General features: G+C 41.8%; 1 protein-coding gene across 3 annotated transcripts in view; it reads left to right on the top strand.

Moving 5' to 3' along the window:
• RILPL1 (Rab interacting lysosomal protein like 1) overlaps positions 1-11,033 on the top strand; it is a 33,288-nt gene extending 22,255 nt beyond the window's left edge. Inside the window, exon 7 of one of the 3 annotated variants that reach the window (XM_056535978.1) lies at positions 10,372-11,033. In XM_056535978.1, coding sequence (XP_056391953.1) covers positions 10,372-10,516 — 145 coding nt within the window. In that variant the 3' untranslated portion in view covers positions 10,517-11,033. The remainder of the gene's footprint in view (positions 1-10,371) is intronic. The other 2 variants (XM_056535987.1, XM_056535969.1) reach the window with 2 other exon arrangements.
• The last annotated feature ends 4,364 nt before the right edge of the window (positions 11,034-15,397 follow it).

Below are 15,397 nucleotides of genomic sequence, written 5' to 3'. Positions count from 1 at the left end.
TTTGTACTGTGTGCAGGTGGTGTGTATAGCAATATTTTTACCTGAAATTTGCAGGCTTTCATGACTGCAAAAAAGGCTTTTATTCAAAGCCACTGACGGTCGGATAGGCGTGGCGCGAGGTACGTGATGCCCCGCCGCCACCACGCCCACCCCCACGCCTACCCCGTATGTCCGCACTGGGACCTCTGTGTGATTGACACACAGGTCCCAGCGCATGCACCCTTCAGCTAATCTAACCTGCTCACCGCTGTGTGTCATCCAGCAAGCGCTCACTCTCGCCGCCGTCTTACTCCTCAGTGGGCCTGCGCAGTGCTACTTGCAGAGAGCGCGCTTCCTCTCTGCACCTAGTGGGGGGTGGGCGTGGCGGCGGTGGGCATCACGTACCTCGCCTATCCGACCGTCAGTGGCTTTGAATAAAAGCCTTTTTTGCAGTCATGAAAGCCTGCAGATTTCAGGTAAAAATATTGCAATACACATCACCTGCACACAGTACAAAGGCTGTGTGCAGGTTATTGCACCAACATTTCATGACAGTTGCGCTTTAATATATTACAGATACTTTGCGTATCGTCCTCTCGGTCATCTTTGCCTACTGTTTGGGAGTAAACACAGTCGGTAAACACAACAAATGTGCCAATCTAATGACAGTATCTAGGCTTGCCAATTGAGTGATATAGATTTGTTTATGGCAGTTTATATGAAATAGATTCTAGATGTGCAACATGCAAATTGTAGTTATTACAATAAAGGAGTAAGTATATACACCTCATAATCCATTTGCTTTTGTGAGGCATAGTAGTAGAAAAGTTATTTTAAGGTCATATACAGACCACATATTAACATATAGTCATGGTCGTAAATGTTTATTCCCTTTGTGTGTATTGGAACTAAACCAAAAAGGGAGGGAAAAAAGCAAATTGGACAAACTCCAAAAATGGGCTGGACAAAATTATTGGCACCCTTTCAAATTTGTGGAAAAATAAGATTGTTTCAAGCATGTGATGCTCCTTTAAACTCACCTGGGGCAAGTAACAGGTGTGGGCAATATAAAAATCACACCTGAAAGCAGATAAAAAGGAGAGAAGTTCACTTAGTCTTTGCATTGTGTGTCTGTGTGTGCCACACTAAGCATGGACAACAGAAAGAGGAGAAGAGAACTGTCTGAGGACTTGAGAACCAAAATTGTGGAAAAATATCAACAATCTCAAGGTTACAAGTCCATCTCCAGAGATCTAGATTTGCCTTTGTCCACAGTGCGCTACATTAAAGAAGTTTGCATCCCATGGCACTGTAGCTAATCTCCCTGGGCGTGGACGGAAGAGAAAAATTGATGAAAGGTGTCAACGCAGGATAGTCTGGATGGTGGATAAGCAGCCCCAAACAAGTTCCAAAGATATTCAAGCTGTCCTGCAAGCTTAGGAAGCATCAGTGTCAGCGTAAACTATCCGTAGACATTTAAATGAAATGAAACGCTATGGCAGGAAACCCAGGACAACCCCACTGTTGACACAGAGACATAAAAAAGCAAGACTACATTTTGCCAAAATGAACTTGAGTAAGCCAAAATCCTTCTGGGAAAACGTCTTGTGGACAGATTAGACCAAGATAGAGCTTTTTGGTAAAGCACATCATTCTACTGTTTACCAAAAATGGAATGAGGCCCACAAAGAAAAGAACACAGTACCTACAGTGAAATATGGTGGAGGTTCAATGATGTTTTGGGGTTGTTTTGCTGCCTCTGGCACTGGGTGCTTGAATGTGTGCAAGGCATCATGAAATCTGAGGATTACCAATGGATTTTGGATCGCACTGTACAGTGTTATTTTGTCCAGCCCATTTTTGGAGTTTGGTGTGACATTATGTCCAATTTGCTTTTTTTCCTCCCTTTTTTGGTTTAGTTCCAATACACACAAAGGGAATAAACGTGTATAGCAAAATATGTGTTACTGCAATCCTTTTCTCTGAGAAATACTTAATTTTCTTGAAAAATTTTAGGGGTGCCAACATTTGGCAATCCACAGGATATCACATACAGATTTTTGATGCATTTTTAAAATATGGGATTTTTTTTAAATATCAATGGGTTATTTGTGGTTTCTTTCAGAGGAGATCGTTTTGGTCAAGTTTAGTAAATTTGGATAGACTGAAAGATTAATTGTATGTCAGGATAAGCTGTCCTGTGTGTACACCAGGAGCAGCACTATTTCTGGCCAACATGTATATGGTATTTTTCACCAGTTCAAATCTCTGCAGACTCCATCTCTAATTTTTAGTTGTCCCTGAGCTAGTAGTTGCTATGATGTCTCCCATTTACTGCCTTGACAAAGGGGATATTCTGCTCTCTCATATGTCTATAGCACACACTAAGCATTAACGACAGTATAGAGCAATACTAAGCAGTATAAGCAGCAGCATGGAGGACACTATAGAGCAGCACTGAGACGTGAATTAAGCCTTTGATTGAAATATAATACTTACTAGAGGTTTCAGCAGCTTCTCTTTGCCAGTCTTATACTGCAGCTCCCTCCTCCGTTCTACATAGACTTCTATGATCCTTTTTAGTGAGTAGATTTGTCTCAAGATTTCAGCATTTTTTCTCATCTGTAATGTTTATCGAAAATAGAAAATTCATTAGGATATAGTATATAACAGGAATAGTGAATCATGCATGCTGATGTAGAAAAGAACTCAAGAGACAAAACAAGACAATGAGAACATTAGTCAATTCTATAGTGATACAAAGTTTCCAAAGGCTCTAAATGAGAACCAAGGAGGCTTAAAGGGGTTCTCCGGTGCTTAGACATCTTATCCCCTATCCAAAGGATAGGGGATAAGATGCCTGATCGCGGGACCCCCGTAATCTTGCACGCGGCACCCCGTTTGTAATCAGTCCCTGGAGCGTGTTCGGTCCGGGTCTGATTACCGGCAACCACAGGGCCGACGGCGTGTGACGTCACTCTCCGCCCCTCAATGCAAGCCTACGGGAGGGGGCGTGATAGCTGTCCCTGGCCCTGTGGTCGCCGGTAATCAGACCCGGAGCGAACACGCACCGGGGACTGATTACAAACGGGGTGCCACGTGCAAGATCACGGGGGTCCCCAGCGGCGGGACTCCCCGCAATCAGGCATCTTATCCCCTATTCTTTGGATAGGGGATAAGATGTCTAAGCACCGGAGAACCCCTTTAATATAAAGGTCATCTTGGCTGAAAAGAGAAGGGCAAAATAAACAAAAACAAAACAAAAAAAAAAGGGGCGATTTACAAGGGTGTATGTAAGTACATAGGCAGGTTTGAAGTGAAATTCTATAGTCTTTTAAGCTGTTAAAAAGCAAATATAGCTAGTTTGGTTTCTGCATGGCTGAGTTGGACCAGTTTTAAATGTAGCAAGGCTAACTTAGGGTCCTTATGTATGATGCTACCAAAAAAGGCTAAAACACTCTTTTCCAAAACCTAACGTGTTTGGGACATGTAAAAATATGTGTAATATCATCTATAGAAGGGCAACAACATTAAAGGAGTACTCCGGTGCACACTTTTTTCATGTTATCCCGTCCGGGCTGCAAAATAAAAGAAAACGCACTTTCTCTTACCTGCCAATGAGCCCCCGGAGCTCCAGTACACTCCGGTACAGGTGTTTGGTTCCTGGGCTGTATTCTTCTTACTACCTGTTAGCCCGGCACGTCACACGGAGCTTCAGCCGATCACTGGCCGAGGCGGGACATCGCTGCAGCCGGTGATAGGCTGAAGCTCTGTGTGACGTGCCGGGCTAACCAGAAGTAAGAAGAATACAGCCCGGGGACCGAACACCTGTACCGGAGCTCCGGGGGCTCGTTGGCAGGTAAGATAAAGTGTGTTTTCTTTTATTTTGCAGCCCGGACGGGATAACATGAAAAAAGTGTGCACCGGAGTACTCCTTTAAAATAGCCTGGTAGATGGGCACATTATGAGTGATACAGCTCAGAAGATATCAGCATTTTTTTTTATTACATTTTTTTTTCTAAATGAAAAAGGAGCAAAAGGGAAGGGAAGAGTAAAGGAGCTTTATCTGTGAAGAAAAGGGGATTTTTTTTTCCTAATAATAAGTTTCTAACATTCGCTTGCACTAGACATACATTTTTCAAGTGCAGATCTGAATTACACATGGTTAAAGGGGTACTCCAGTGAAAAACTTTTTTTTTTTTTATCAACTGGTGCCAGAAAGTTAAACAGATTTGTAAATTACTTCTATTAAAAAAATCTTAATCCTTCCTTTACTTATTAGCTGCTGAATACCACAGTGGAAATTCTTTTCCGTTTGAAACACAAAGCTGTCTGCTGACATCATGAGCACAGTGCTCTCTGCTGACATCTCTGTCCATTTTAGGAACTGTCCAGAATAGGAAAAAATCCCCATAGCAAACATATGCTGCTCTGGACATTTCCTAAAATGGACAGAGATGTCAGCAGAGAGCACTGTGCTCATGATGTCAGCAGACAGCTCTGTGTTTCAAAAAGAAAAGAATTTCCGCTGTAGTATTCAGCAGCTAATAAGTACTGGAAGGATTAAGATTTTTTTTAATAGAAGTAATTTACAAATCTGTTTAACTTTCTGGCACCAGTTGATTTAAAAAAAAAAAAAAGTTTTCCACCGGAGTACCCCTTTAAAGGGGTACTCCGCCCCTAGACATCTTATCCCCTATCCAAAGGATAGGGGATAAGATGTCAGACCGCCGCGGTCCCGCTGCTGGGGACCCCGGGGATCGCCGCTGCGGCACCTCGTTCTCATTACAGCACAGAGCGAGTTCGCTCTGTGCGTAATGAAGAGCGATACGGGGGACGGAGCAGCGTGACGTCATGGCGCCGCCCCTCGTGACATCACGGCCGTCCCCTTAATGCAAGTCTATGGGAGGGGGGCGTGACGACCATAGACTTGTATTGAAAGGGGCGGGCCGTGACATCACGAGGGGCGGAGCTGTGACGTAACGATGATCCGGCCCCTGTACCGCCCATCATAACGTGCAGAGCAAACTCGCTCTGTGCTGTAATGATAGCGTGGTGCCGCAGTGGGGATCCCAGGGGTCCCCAGCAGCGGGACCGCGGCGGTCTGACATCTTATCCCCTATCCTTTGGATAGAGAATAAGATGTCTAGGGGCGGAGTACCCCTTTAAATAACATGCTACGCATGAGGACACCTCAGGCTTCCACTTGGGATGTTCATTCAGCTTGTAACAGGCTATTTCCACACTGAATTGTAAATCAGATGTTTTTAGAAGAATATTTGGGATAATCTCTTTCAAATAAAATAAATAGAAGGGAGCTAGATAATAAACAGTATCCTTAAAAAAAATCAGTGTGTGCATCTTATGTTGCACGCTATGAAACATAGAACGGTATTTATTGCAGAACTGTTAGTAAAGGATGACATCAACCTGTGTATCCTATAATTTGAGTATTTAGGCAGCTTCTGACATCCCTTCTAGTAATCTGTACTTACTTTTCTATGAATTATGTAATATCAGAAAGATTTTTCATCTGGGTGCCTTGCACTTTTTCTTTTCAGTGTAGGCAATTGTTTAGGTTTACAGTTAAATACATTCAGAAAAAGCATTTTTAAGGCTGGTTTCACATGTAATATTTTGGTCAGTATTTGTTCTTTAGAGTTATTTTATTTGGCATTTCTACCAAATAAACCACAATTGGGACTGACACTGAGAAAAATTGTAAGGGCTCATGCACACAGAGGAAATCAGGGATGTGGGAATTGTATCGTATAAGCAGTGCTAAATGCCGGAAGACTTCACATATGACGGCGAAAGACTGTCTTGCCCCGTCACTATACTGCTATACACCGCAGCTGTATGCTGCAGCCTATAGCGAGCCTTCCTGGCGGAGGTGTGCCCAACGAGTGACGTCATCGCACATGCCGCGCAGGACGACGGGACGCTGACGTTCTGCGTGGCGCGTTCGATGACGTCGCACTACGCGCCAGGAAGTCCCTGCAGGGAACAGGGAGATGTAAGTAGCAGTGAGGTACTTACTATATAAGGGAGGACCTGCCTACCACTAGGGGCTGACCTATCTACTAAGGGCAGTGCTTCTCAACCATGGTGCCTCCAGCTGTTGCAAAACTATAACTCTCAGCATGCCCAGACAGCCGAGGGCCGTCCGGGCATGCTGGGAGTTGTAGTTTTGCAACAGCTGGATGCACCCTGGTTGAAACTTAGGGGGTATAAAGATTACATTTTTAAATGGGAGCCCTACCTGCCGGGGGTCATATTTATCTGGGTGTCTTTTAGGGATCGACTGATATAGTTTTTTTAGGGCCGATACCGATAATCTGTGGAGGTTAGGGCCGATAGCTGATAACTTATACCGATATGTCACTGTGCGCACTGGCGGTGACGTCACGTCGCGCACGTCACTCGTCATTGCGCACAGCGTAACGCAGGGCGCAGCAGGAGCAAGAAGTAGCGTGGGCCCCGGGAACAGGTAATTATAAAACCGGGGATGGGGGAGGCAATGGGGCCGGTGCGGTGGGGGGTGCGGTGCGGCATGTCGGGGGGGGGGGGGCGGTCGCGGTGTGGTGGGGGCGGTGCGGTGGGCGGGGCATTATCGGCTCATCGGCAAGGTAATTGCCGATACCGATAATGCCCAAAATCGTGATTATCGGCCATACCGATAATCCATCGATCCCTACTTTCTACCTACTGAAGAGCCCTACCTGATGGGGGTCATATGTATCTGCGGACCTGTCTACATATGGGGGAGCTCTACCTATTGGGGGACATATCTTTCTGGGGCTCTGTCTGCCTACTGGGGGAGCCCACCCTTCCTACCACTGGGGGGGACATATCTATCTGGGGCATTATTTACTTACTAGGGGAGCCCTACCTACCTGATGAGGGGATGTACCTACCTGATAAAGGGACATACCTTCCTGAAGGGGGGACTACCTACTTAATGGGGCGGACTTACTTATCAGGGGCCCTAGCCACCTAATGGGGTGACATACTGGTCTGCCTATTAAGTTTCTATTAATAAATAGATATTTATTTAGTTATTTACAGACTATTTTGGTTGAAATTATTTTATGTACCAGGACAAGTGGATTGTTATGAGGGACAACTAGATTGTGCTCCGTTTTAGTCCCTTGGACAAGTAGTTTTTTTTTTTTTTTTTTAAATATCCACACCCCTGGAAATTCAGTGGGGAAATACTGAATCCGCTCTGCCTAGAATCGACACTCTGCGCAAACAAGCTTTGGAAATAATGGGCCTTTTTTTTCCCCTCCGAAATAATTAACATGTTAATTAATTTTGGTGGAATCCAATTCCACATTGAAAGTTTTTGCAACGGAACTTCCAATGTGTGAACAAAGCAGCAGATGTGATTCCTTTCTGAATTTCTGCTTTGAAATTCCAAGTTGAATGTCTGTAATATGCATCGACCCTCAAGATTTGCACCTTTTTGCTCTGTGTTTTGGACCCACTTCTGGTTTTGGTTATAAAATAGTGCATTAAATATTACATGGGAACCCAGACTAACAGTACAGCTGAACATGATGTAAACCTAGTGTAATATGCTTTTATAGGCAGTATTTTATTACAGATAATCATAATACATGTGTTCTACCATTTGTGGTCAGTTGTGCATATTATTCGTTATGCTTTATCTTTTACTTTTCTGGCATTCCATAATGTTCTTGTTGTCTGTTGTGTTTTCATCAGGATGTTTACAGCCATAATGCCCATGGTAGCAGCTGGATTGATTGCAGATGATCCCACTTTGCAGCCAATCAGCAGGCTTATCTCTCTTGTAGGACTCCTTTTCATTGCCCTTGTATTGAGCTTGTCACTTTTGTGCATGGAGTGGGTGTTTTCTCCCATCATATGTGTTAGTGGTGCTATTCTGATTGGCTGATTGTGGGATTGTTGAAATAAAATGCATGCATCCAGCTGCCAATCAGAATTGCCACTCCGTGTCTTCTCACAATTATTAGGATAGAGACAAATGTAGCACAAATGATGTGGACTTTGTGCTATGTGGAAAATTTACAGAATTCCATAGCAAAAAATCAACACCAAATCTTGTGGATTTTGCTGCTGATTATAGCAACACACAGCAGTCCAGATTGCGCAATCTTTGACAAAAATGTGTCTGATTTTTGTCTCAGACAAATGGCAACCAATCACAGTTCATTTAGAAAAAAAACAAGCTGAACTGTGATTGGTTGCAATTAAAGATAAAAATTTGACACATTTTTGTCTTAGACAAATTGATAATTCTGGGCCATTTAATGGTTTTGAAAGTCTGCACTTACATATTTTTGCTTTGGGATCCCTTTTTTGGATAGCTAAAGTCTAAAAAAGAATAAAAAGCCACCTGCCAAGACGCAAAAGATAAAACCCACATGGCGTTTTTTCACTCCTATAGACTTCTGTGGGAGAAAAACGCAATTTCTGTCAAAAAACACCATAGTCTCAACATGCTGTGATTTTGGAAAACGCCAAAAAGGAGTGAAAAAATGGCAGGTGGATATGGCATTTTGCAGTTCCTTATAGACTTGCAGCTAACATCTGGCCGCAGTGTTTTTTAAAAAAAAAAGCCATGCGGCAGAATGGGTGTTTTTGTTGACGTTTTTGCAAAAAAATAAAAAGGGGAAACTTAGCCTCATATTTTTCTTTAATTTTTTTTACCTTCAGCATCGCGATACAAGATTATTTTTTTTTTTGCTATTATGCAAATTAGGCTCAAAAGCTCAGGTGGGCGTTTCCTAGCACGGCAAGAGCCCAGGCAAGTCCAACCAATGTCTTCTTTATCAACGCCCACTGGCCTACTTGCATCCCCCTACACTGTATTGACTGACAGCCGCTAGTATCACTATATAAAAAGGACATGGACTGGACTTGGGCTCTTGCTGTGCTGGGAAAAAACACCCCCTGTTTTTTTTCTGTCTCATTTGCATAATAAAACACAGGCTTATATTCTGGCGCTGAAAAGGACTATGGAGATAAAAAGGATATGCCCAGAATCCTGATAAGGAGCCCTATCTATCCTGCTATGCACTTAATTATACCCCTATTCTACTGCTGACAGGTCTGCTATCCCTATTCATTCAATAAACAAATTACAAGATATTAGTTGGGTAACATTATGGCTGATTGAGAAGTATAGGCAAATGATAAATTTAGATATATGAATTTATTTACACACATGTAACAGTTGATACTACCTTGGATGCAGTGTCGTGGTCATATGTGCACAATGCATGCAGTGTAGTGTGGCTTCCTAACAGCATGCTGTCCTCCACACTTGGATTGATGCAGTGTTTTAAAAATAATTTTACAGATGTCATTTTTAACAAGTATTTTATTTTGTAATAACAGGAGCAAAATTATTTTCACTAGATAATGGGGGACATAATCAAAAACTGTCCAGTAGTAAATCCGGGTTTGTTGCCCATTGTAACATTCACAGCTCAGCTTTCATATCTTTACAAGCTCTGGTAAAATGAAAGCTGAGCTGTGAATAGTTGCTATGGTCAAAAGAACGCAGGCTTACTACTAGACAGTATTTTATTATCCATTATCTATTTTTGATTGTCTATTTTGGCCTCCATTTGGGCAGTATACTGAAGGTTTTCTCAGCCAAGTGTCAAGGAGGTGGGGGTTGGGATACTCAGTGCCACTGTCTCCTTGTTCATCTTCACCATTTCAGCCCCACCTTAATTGATGTACAGAGCACTGTCTGTCAGTCAAGCTGTGGTTGGGAGATGAGGGTGAATTAGATTAGCCAGTCTGTGACACTTGGCCTAGAAATAAAAAGCCAATTTTATAAGTTTGGCAACTACAATCAGTTTCAGGAAAACTACATTTTGTTAGTATACGCCAACCGCTATCCAACAGTGTATGCAGCTCTTAGTAGCAAATAGATGTGATAGATTCAATTGAAACCTCTGTTCATTTTGCCCTAAGGAGATCAGTAGGCAGTCCTAAATTGTGATTGACAGCTCTCTCTTTTATACAGGGAAGCCTTTCAATGATTAAGTGACTTTGCCTTCTGGACTTATAAGGCCAGAATAAGCTGACATTTCAATCAAAACTATTTGTTATACCTAGTCTTTTTTCTGCAAAGCTTTATTTGTTTGCTCAGCTCTTCTGTTCTTTAACATAGATTAGACTGCATTTTCATAGTGACAGGTTTCCTTTAACTGAGGATCACTCGTAGGAAAGGAACTCCCTTTATATAAAAATATACGGAACTGATTTTTGGCTACAAAAATATTTACTTTGAATGTGAACTTATTTCACAACTTAATGAACCTGTGAACCTGATTTTATTTGTTGTTTTTACCTGTATATGTAATCAAATTTATTCTTTTTTTTCTCTAGGTTTAGCTTCTTCTCGAGGGATAAAAAGCGAATGCCCATGACGCAGAAAAACTCCACCTTTCATGAATCTTTTGGTGTCTGGGCAGATTACAATAGAGACGATGGATACACAGAGCAGGGACAAGAAGCTTTACCGCATATGTGACTTTAAAAGAGACATTAGATGTACACATGCAACAGCTGATGTTTTTGTTCTGCCTTACATGCCTAAAAACATTTCACCGTGCCATAAATGTACTGAATAAGCTGTGCAAAATTACTTGGTTACTGGAAGTAACATCATATGGGGATATCTGAGTGCTGCGTGGACATTTAACCTAGGAACCCTGGTTCTTTTATAGTGGTTTGTTCATATTAATGCAGGAAAAACTGAAAACATCAGGAGTACTGAGGATTGAGTTTTTTTATGTCGTAGGTTATACTGGTTTAGCTACGCACAGTTTGCAAAGCTTTTCAATCAGTATTAAGAGAATCTGTCACCTACTTCAGGCTTCCCTCTATGTGAGCGGCCTATTATTTATTGTAGATCACTATGATCTAGGAGTCTGTGTATACATGAGCTGCTTGCATCTGTAACCCGACTATGGGGAAGACTAGAGATGAGCAAACTTACAGTAAATTCGATTCGTCACGAACTTCTCGACTCGGCAGTTGATGACTTTTCCTGCATAAATTAGTTCAGCTTTCCGGTGCTCCGGTGGGCTGGAAAAGGTGGATACAGTACCAGGAGACTCTTTCCTAGGAATGTATCCACCTTTTCCAGCCCACCGGAGCAAATGAAGGCTGAACTAACTTACGCAGGAAAAGTCATCAACTGCCGAGCCGAGAAGTTTGTGACGAATCGAATTTACTGTAAGTTCGCTCATCTCTAGGGAAGACCTCTCAATCGGCAGATGCTGCAATAATGTAAGTTTAGCCAGGCTCCAACATATATTTACACATGACAACCACTGCTGAAATTAACATACCTGTACCTGGTACTACTGCATGTTCACTTTTAAAGAACATGTGACACATTTCACTGATGTCTTGTGTAAACAGATAAAGACCATACCAAGCCATGCGTTTATATCTTGCTGAAGTAATGTTACTGCCTTTACTGTATGCATGCTTGCAGGAAAGGAGGATGCAACAGATCTAGCTAGTTGGAACATAGTGAAATTCTACTTGCAGATGAGGCCAATTGGAAATTGAGGCTTCCGTTTGAGGTTTTAACAGCTTGAGTTTGTAGGCTATATTTTGGTGAGTATTTTTAGCTAAAACCAGGAGTGAAACGGACACATAAAAACTGTAATGGTAGATTTGCACTTTTCTCTGTGTTTTGGACCTACCTCTGGTTTTTGGTAAAATTACTGGCCAAAATGGTCCTCCCAAGTACTGTGTGCGAATTCAGACCAGGATTGTATTACATTGGTAGATTGCTGCCTGATACGAACGCCAGTCGACAATGTATGAGTGACTTAGCAGTTGTTTAGATGGTTCAGCCATTCAGTTTAGTTTAATTATTGTTGGCTGCACCTCCCTTATTTACAAGGGGAGATGTGCTGCTGACTAATGGCAGTTTTTAGACACGCATACTAGGGCAACTAGCTAGTATTTCTCGTTCGTCAACTGATCTCTGGGTCTATTACTGTAATCACCCTGTCTAATACCTAATACAGCCTTTAGGCCTAACATGTTGTGATCACAGCTTTCAAGCAGAATTACCCAGAATACCTAGAAGCAGATACAGATTGGGCACCACACCACTACAGAGTGATGTGCAATAGACAGTTTACTATAACCATATTAAAAGGTTAGAATTTTACAAAGGGAACAGGGGTTCTAGGACGCTATGTTGAAGCACTACCTCTAACACTAAAGTATTAATTGAAAACTACAAGCACAAGTCCCTGTAAATACTAAAATTAAACATTTCGCTGCCAGAAGATGTAGCGCTACCTTTTCCAGTGTTCTATTTTTTTTTTTTTTTTTTTTAAATGCCCCATTATTTGTTATAGGCCTCCTTTGCACTAGAGCTCACTTACCTGTAGATTAAGCTTTTTGCTATTTGCTATGTCTTTAAGAAGACGTATATAAAATAAATTAATAGCTTTATGATGAAATTCCAAACTGTGAAAACACAGTTGAATAAACCTGCTCAGGCACAACCACTGAATATTATAGATAAGACATACTCCTTTTTAATGTATTAACTCCATGTGCTTTTCATGGGGCTGTATTGCAGCTGATGACAAGAAGGGAAAATTGACCATCTTTTGACAAAACATTGCCCCATGTCACAGTTGTGCCAAAGGGTCTCTTTTCCTCCCTTTTATGTCATCATTGTATAGTTATTAATATACAGTGGAGGCAATACATCGGGATAAATCCAGGTCTACATCAGCCAAATACTGTAAATGAATGACTTGATGCTTGACTCCAATGTTTTAGGGTTTATCTTGTATTTTATAAGTAAAGATTAACCATCATATGAAAGTTTTGCAACTTTCTAATACACTTTATATCTTTTAAGGTCTCTGCTTGCTGATAGTATCCTGCCCATCACAGTGTATGGGTAAGGTTGGGTTCACATTTGGCATAAGAAATTACACTTTGCAACTGCCCTAAAAATTCCTAATGAAATCCTCATGTTTTAGATGTGGACTGTTGGGTATTCTAGCTATTGATACATATTCTCTATCTACAGTGCTTGGCTGTTACTGGCAAATAAACAATAGACAATAAGTGGAGCAGCAGTCCACACATGCAACCGCCATTGCATTCCATTCGGGGACTAGGGTGCTGGGGGGTCCCAGCAGTCTGAACCTCTGTGATTATACTCTTATCCCATATCCTGTAGATAGGGAAAAGGTGTTAAAGGGAATGTCCGGGGAACAAGCAATGTTTAACCAGTTAGGAAAATGTATCCCCTATTCAAAGAATGGGGGATAAGTGTCTGATCATGCGGGTCCGACCACTGGGACCCCCCCCCCCCCCAGTGGTCGACACACTCCCTCTGTGCATTTCTATTGGAGAGCCGGAGGTACACCAGTACATCGCTTTAGCTCTCTCATAGAGATGCATGGAGGGTGCGTGCCGCCCCCCGCTCTGTGCACAAGGAGAGTTGGAGCGCCATGTGGGATGTCCCAGCAGTCGGACCCCCCGCGATCACTTATTTCCTATCCTTTGGATAGGGGATAACATTTCCTGAACTTGAGTAACCCTTTAATAGCTGCAGGATGCCGCTGCAACATTCAGCAGCTATTGGTCATTATGTGGGGGCATGGTTTTGCCTGTACACGATGATGGCTGGAATACCACTTTCATATCACATGTCAAAGATTCATTAGGAAAACATTATTATATCTGCTGAACCTGATGTGAAATGGACCATAGCTCAAAGAGCAATCTACAGTCATAGGATTGGAACAAAAAATATTGGAAAGTTACATAACTTATTATTTTAAATAACTGTGTTGTCTTCTAAAGACATCTTCTACCCTAATGCTCCATAAAGGCATATGGATGAAATAGGAAAGGTCTCCAGTCGAATCCACTTTATAATTCAGAGCAGAGAGACCTTAAAAAAGGTACTCCGGTTATGTAAAAATTATCCCGTCTGCAGGTGTCTGATTGCAGGAGGTCCAACAGCTGGGACCTCCACCCGCACCCCTCGAACTTCAGAATGGGGTAAAGGACCGTCACACTTTTCCGCTGGTCCCGAAAAGGGAGTTTGGCTACTATTAAGGGGGGCAGAGCTTTAGTTATAAATGCAAATTTTGGCACATGTTTAAGGCAACTTATAGTTAAAAAGGTTATCTGGTGATATGTATTATTTTCCTAGTGGCCCCAGCCTGCCTTATAAAACAAAAACTTTAACTTACCTTCCTTCACTCCCTCGTAGCCTCTGGTATCAGGGTGCGCTCTCTGGCCTCCGCCCTGGCCAGTGATTGGCAAGCAGCAGTGTCAGTTTCCCCAGCTGTAGACTCTGATACTCCAATACAGGAGCTTATGAATGGGCAGAGAAAGGAGAGAAAGTTTCGTTATTTTATTAGGGGGTTATTATCCAGGATTAGTAAAACAGAGATGATGTTTTGCTAAAAAAAAAAACAGCAACACACCTGTCAGGTTGTGTGTGGTATTGCAGCTCAGTTCCATTGAAGTAAATGGAGCCAAGTTGTAATACCACACACAACCTGAGGACATTTGTTTCTAGAAATCAACTGTTTTTCTATTGCTGGATAACCCCTTTAATTAGCCTGATACACTGTGATAAATCTGGCACCTTTTAAGTCCGTCTGTCTAAGCATTTAACAGTTCTAATAAATCTAGGGCACTGTGGCTATGAGCCTGATTTACTGGAGCATATTCGTAAATGTCCATAATACAATCCACATTATTACCTGAGAATGTTGTGAATATCATCACAATTACAGATCAGTAATAGCGATGGGCTTTCCTCTAGAAGGGAAATTAAAGAACACAAGACAACCAATGTGAAAAATATGGCAGCTTTAGAATCTGATCACAACTTAAGACTCATTACTTCTAGGCCAGCATGTGTATATGTATGTGTGTGTGTATATATATATATATATATATATATCCCTAAAAGATGTTTTAGATACCACTAATTTTAATGAATGTAGATGAAGAAAGTGCAAACGTACCCTAAGAGTAATACCTATTGATGGTGCTGTTTCCATTACGTTAGGTTTCAGTTAGGCTTCATTCAGATGGTCATATAGTAAACTTACTGTTTGCATTTCAGATGTAGAACATGGAAACTCCCATTTATACTTTACTCACTGCAACCTTTTGTGCTGTTAATCTGGGAGTTACATCTGAATGAAACCTCATGCTGAATTGATATCGGAATTAGGCCATGTGTACACTCCAATTTTACTTGACCGTATTTTTGGCCTACAATAAGGTAAATTTCTACAATTTTTTCTGCCATGCAGTTTATATTTTTGTCCATAATTCTTGCTACAGCAAATGCAATTATACAATTTATAAAAATGTCCCACAAATATTCCAGAAA

The sequence above is a fragment of the Hyla sarda genome, chromosome 1 (genome assembly GCF_029499605.1).
Source record: "Hyla sarda isolate aHylSar1 chromosome 1, aHylSar1.hap1, whole genome shotgun sequence".
Classification (NCBI taxonomy): domain Eukaryota; kingdom Metazoa; phylum Chordata; class Amphibia; order Anura; family Hylidae; genus Hyla; species Hyla sarda.
The sequence above is the reverse complement of the archived record's forward strand: the minus strand, read 5'-3'. Positions and strand labels throughout refer to the sequence as shown.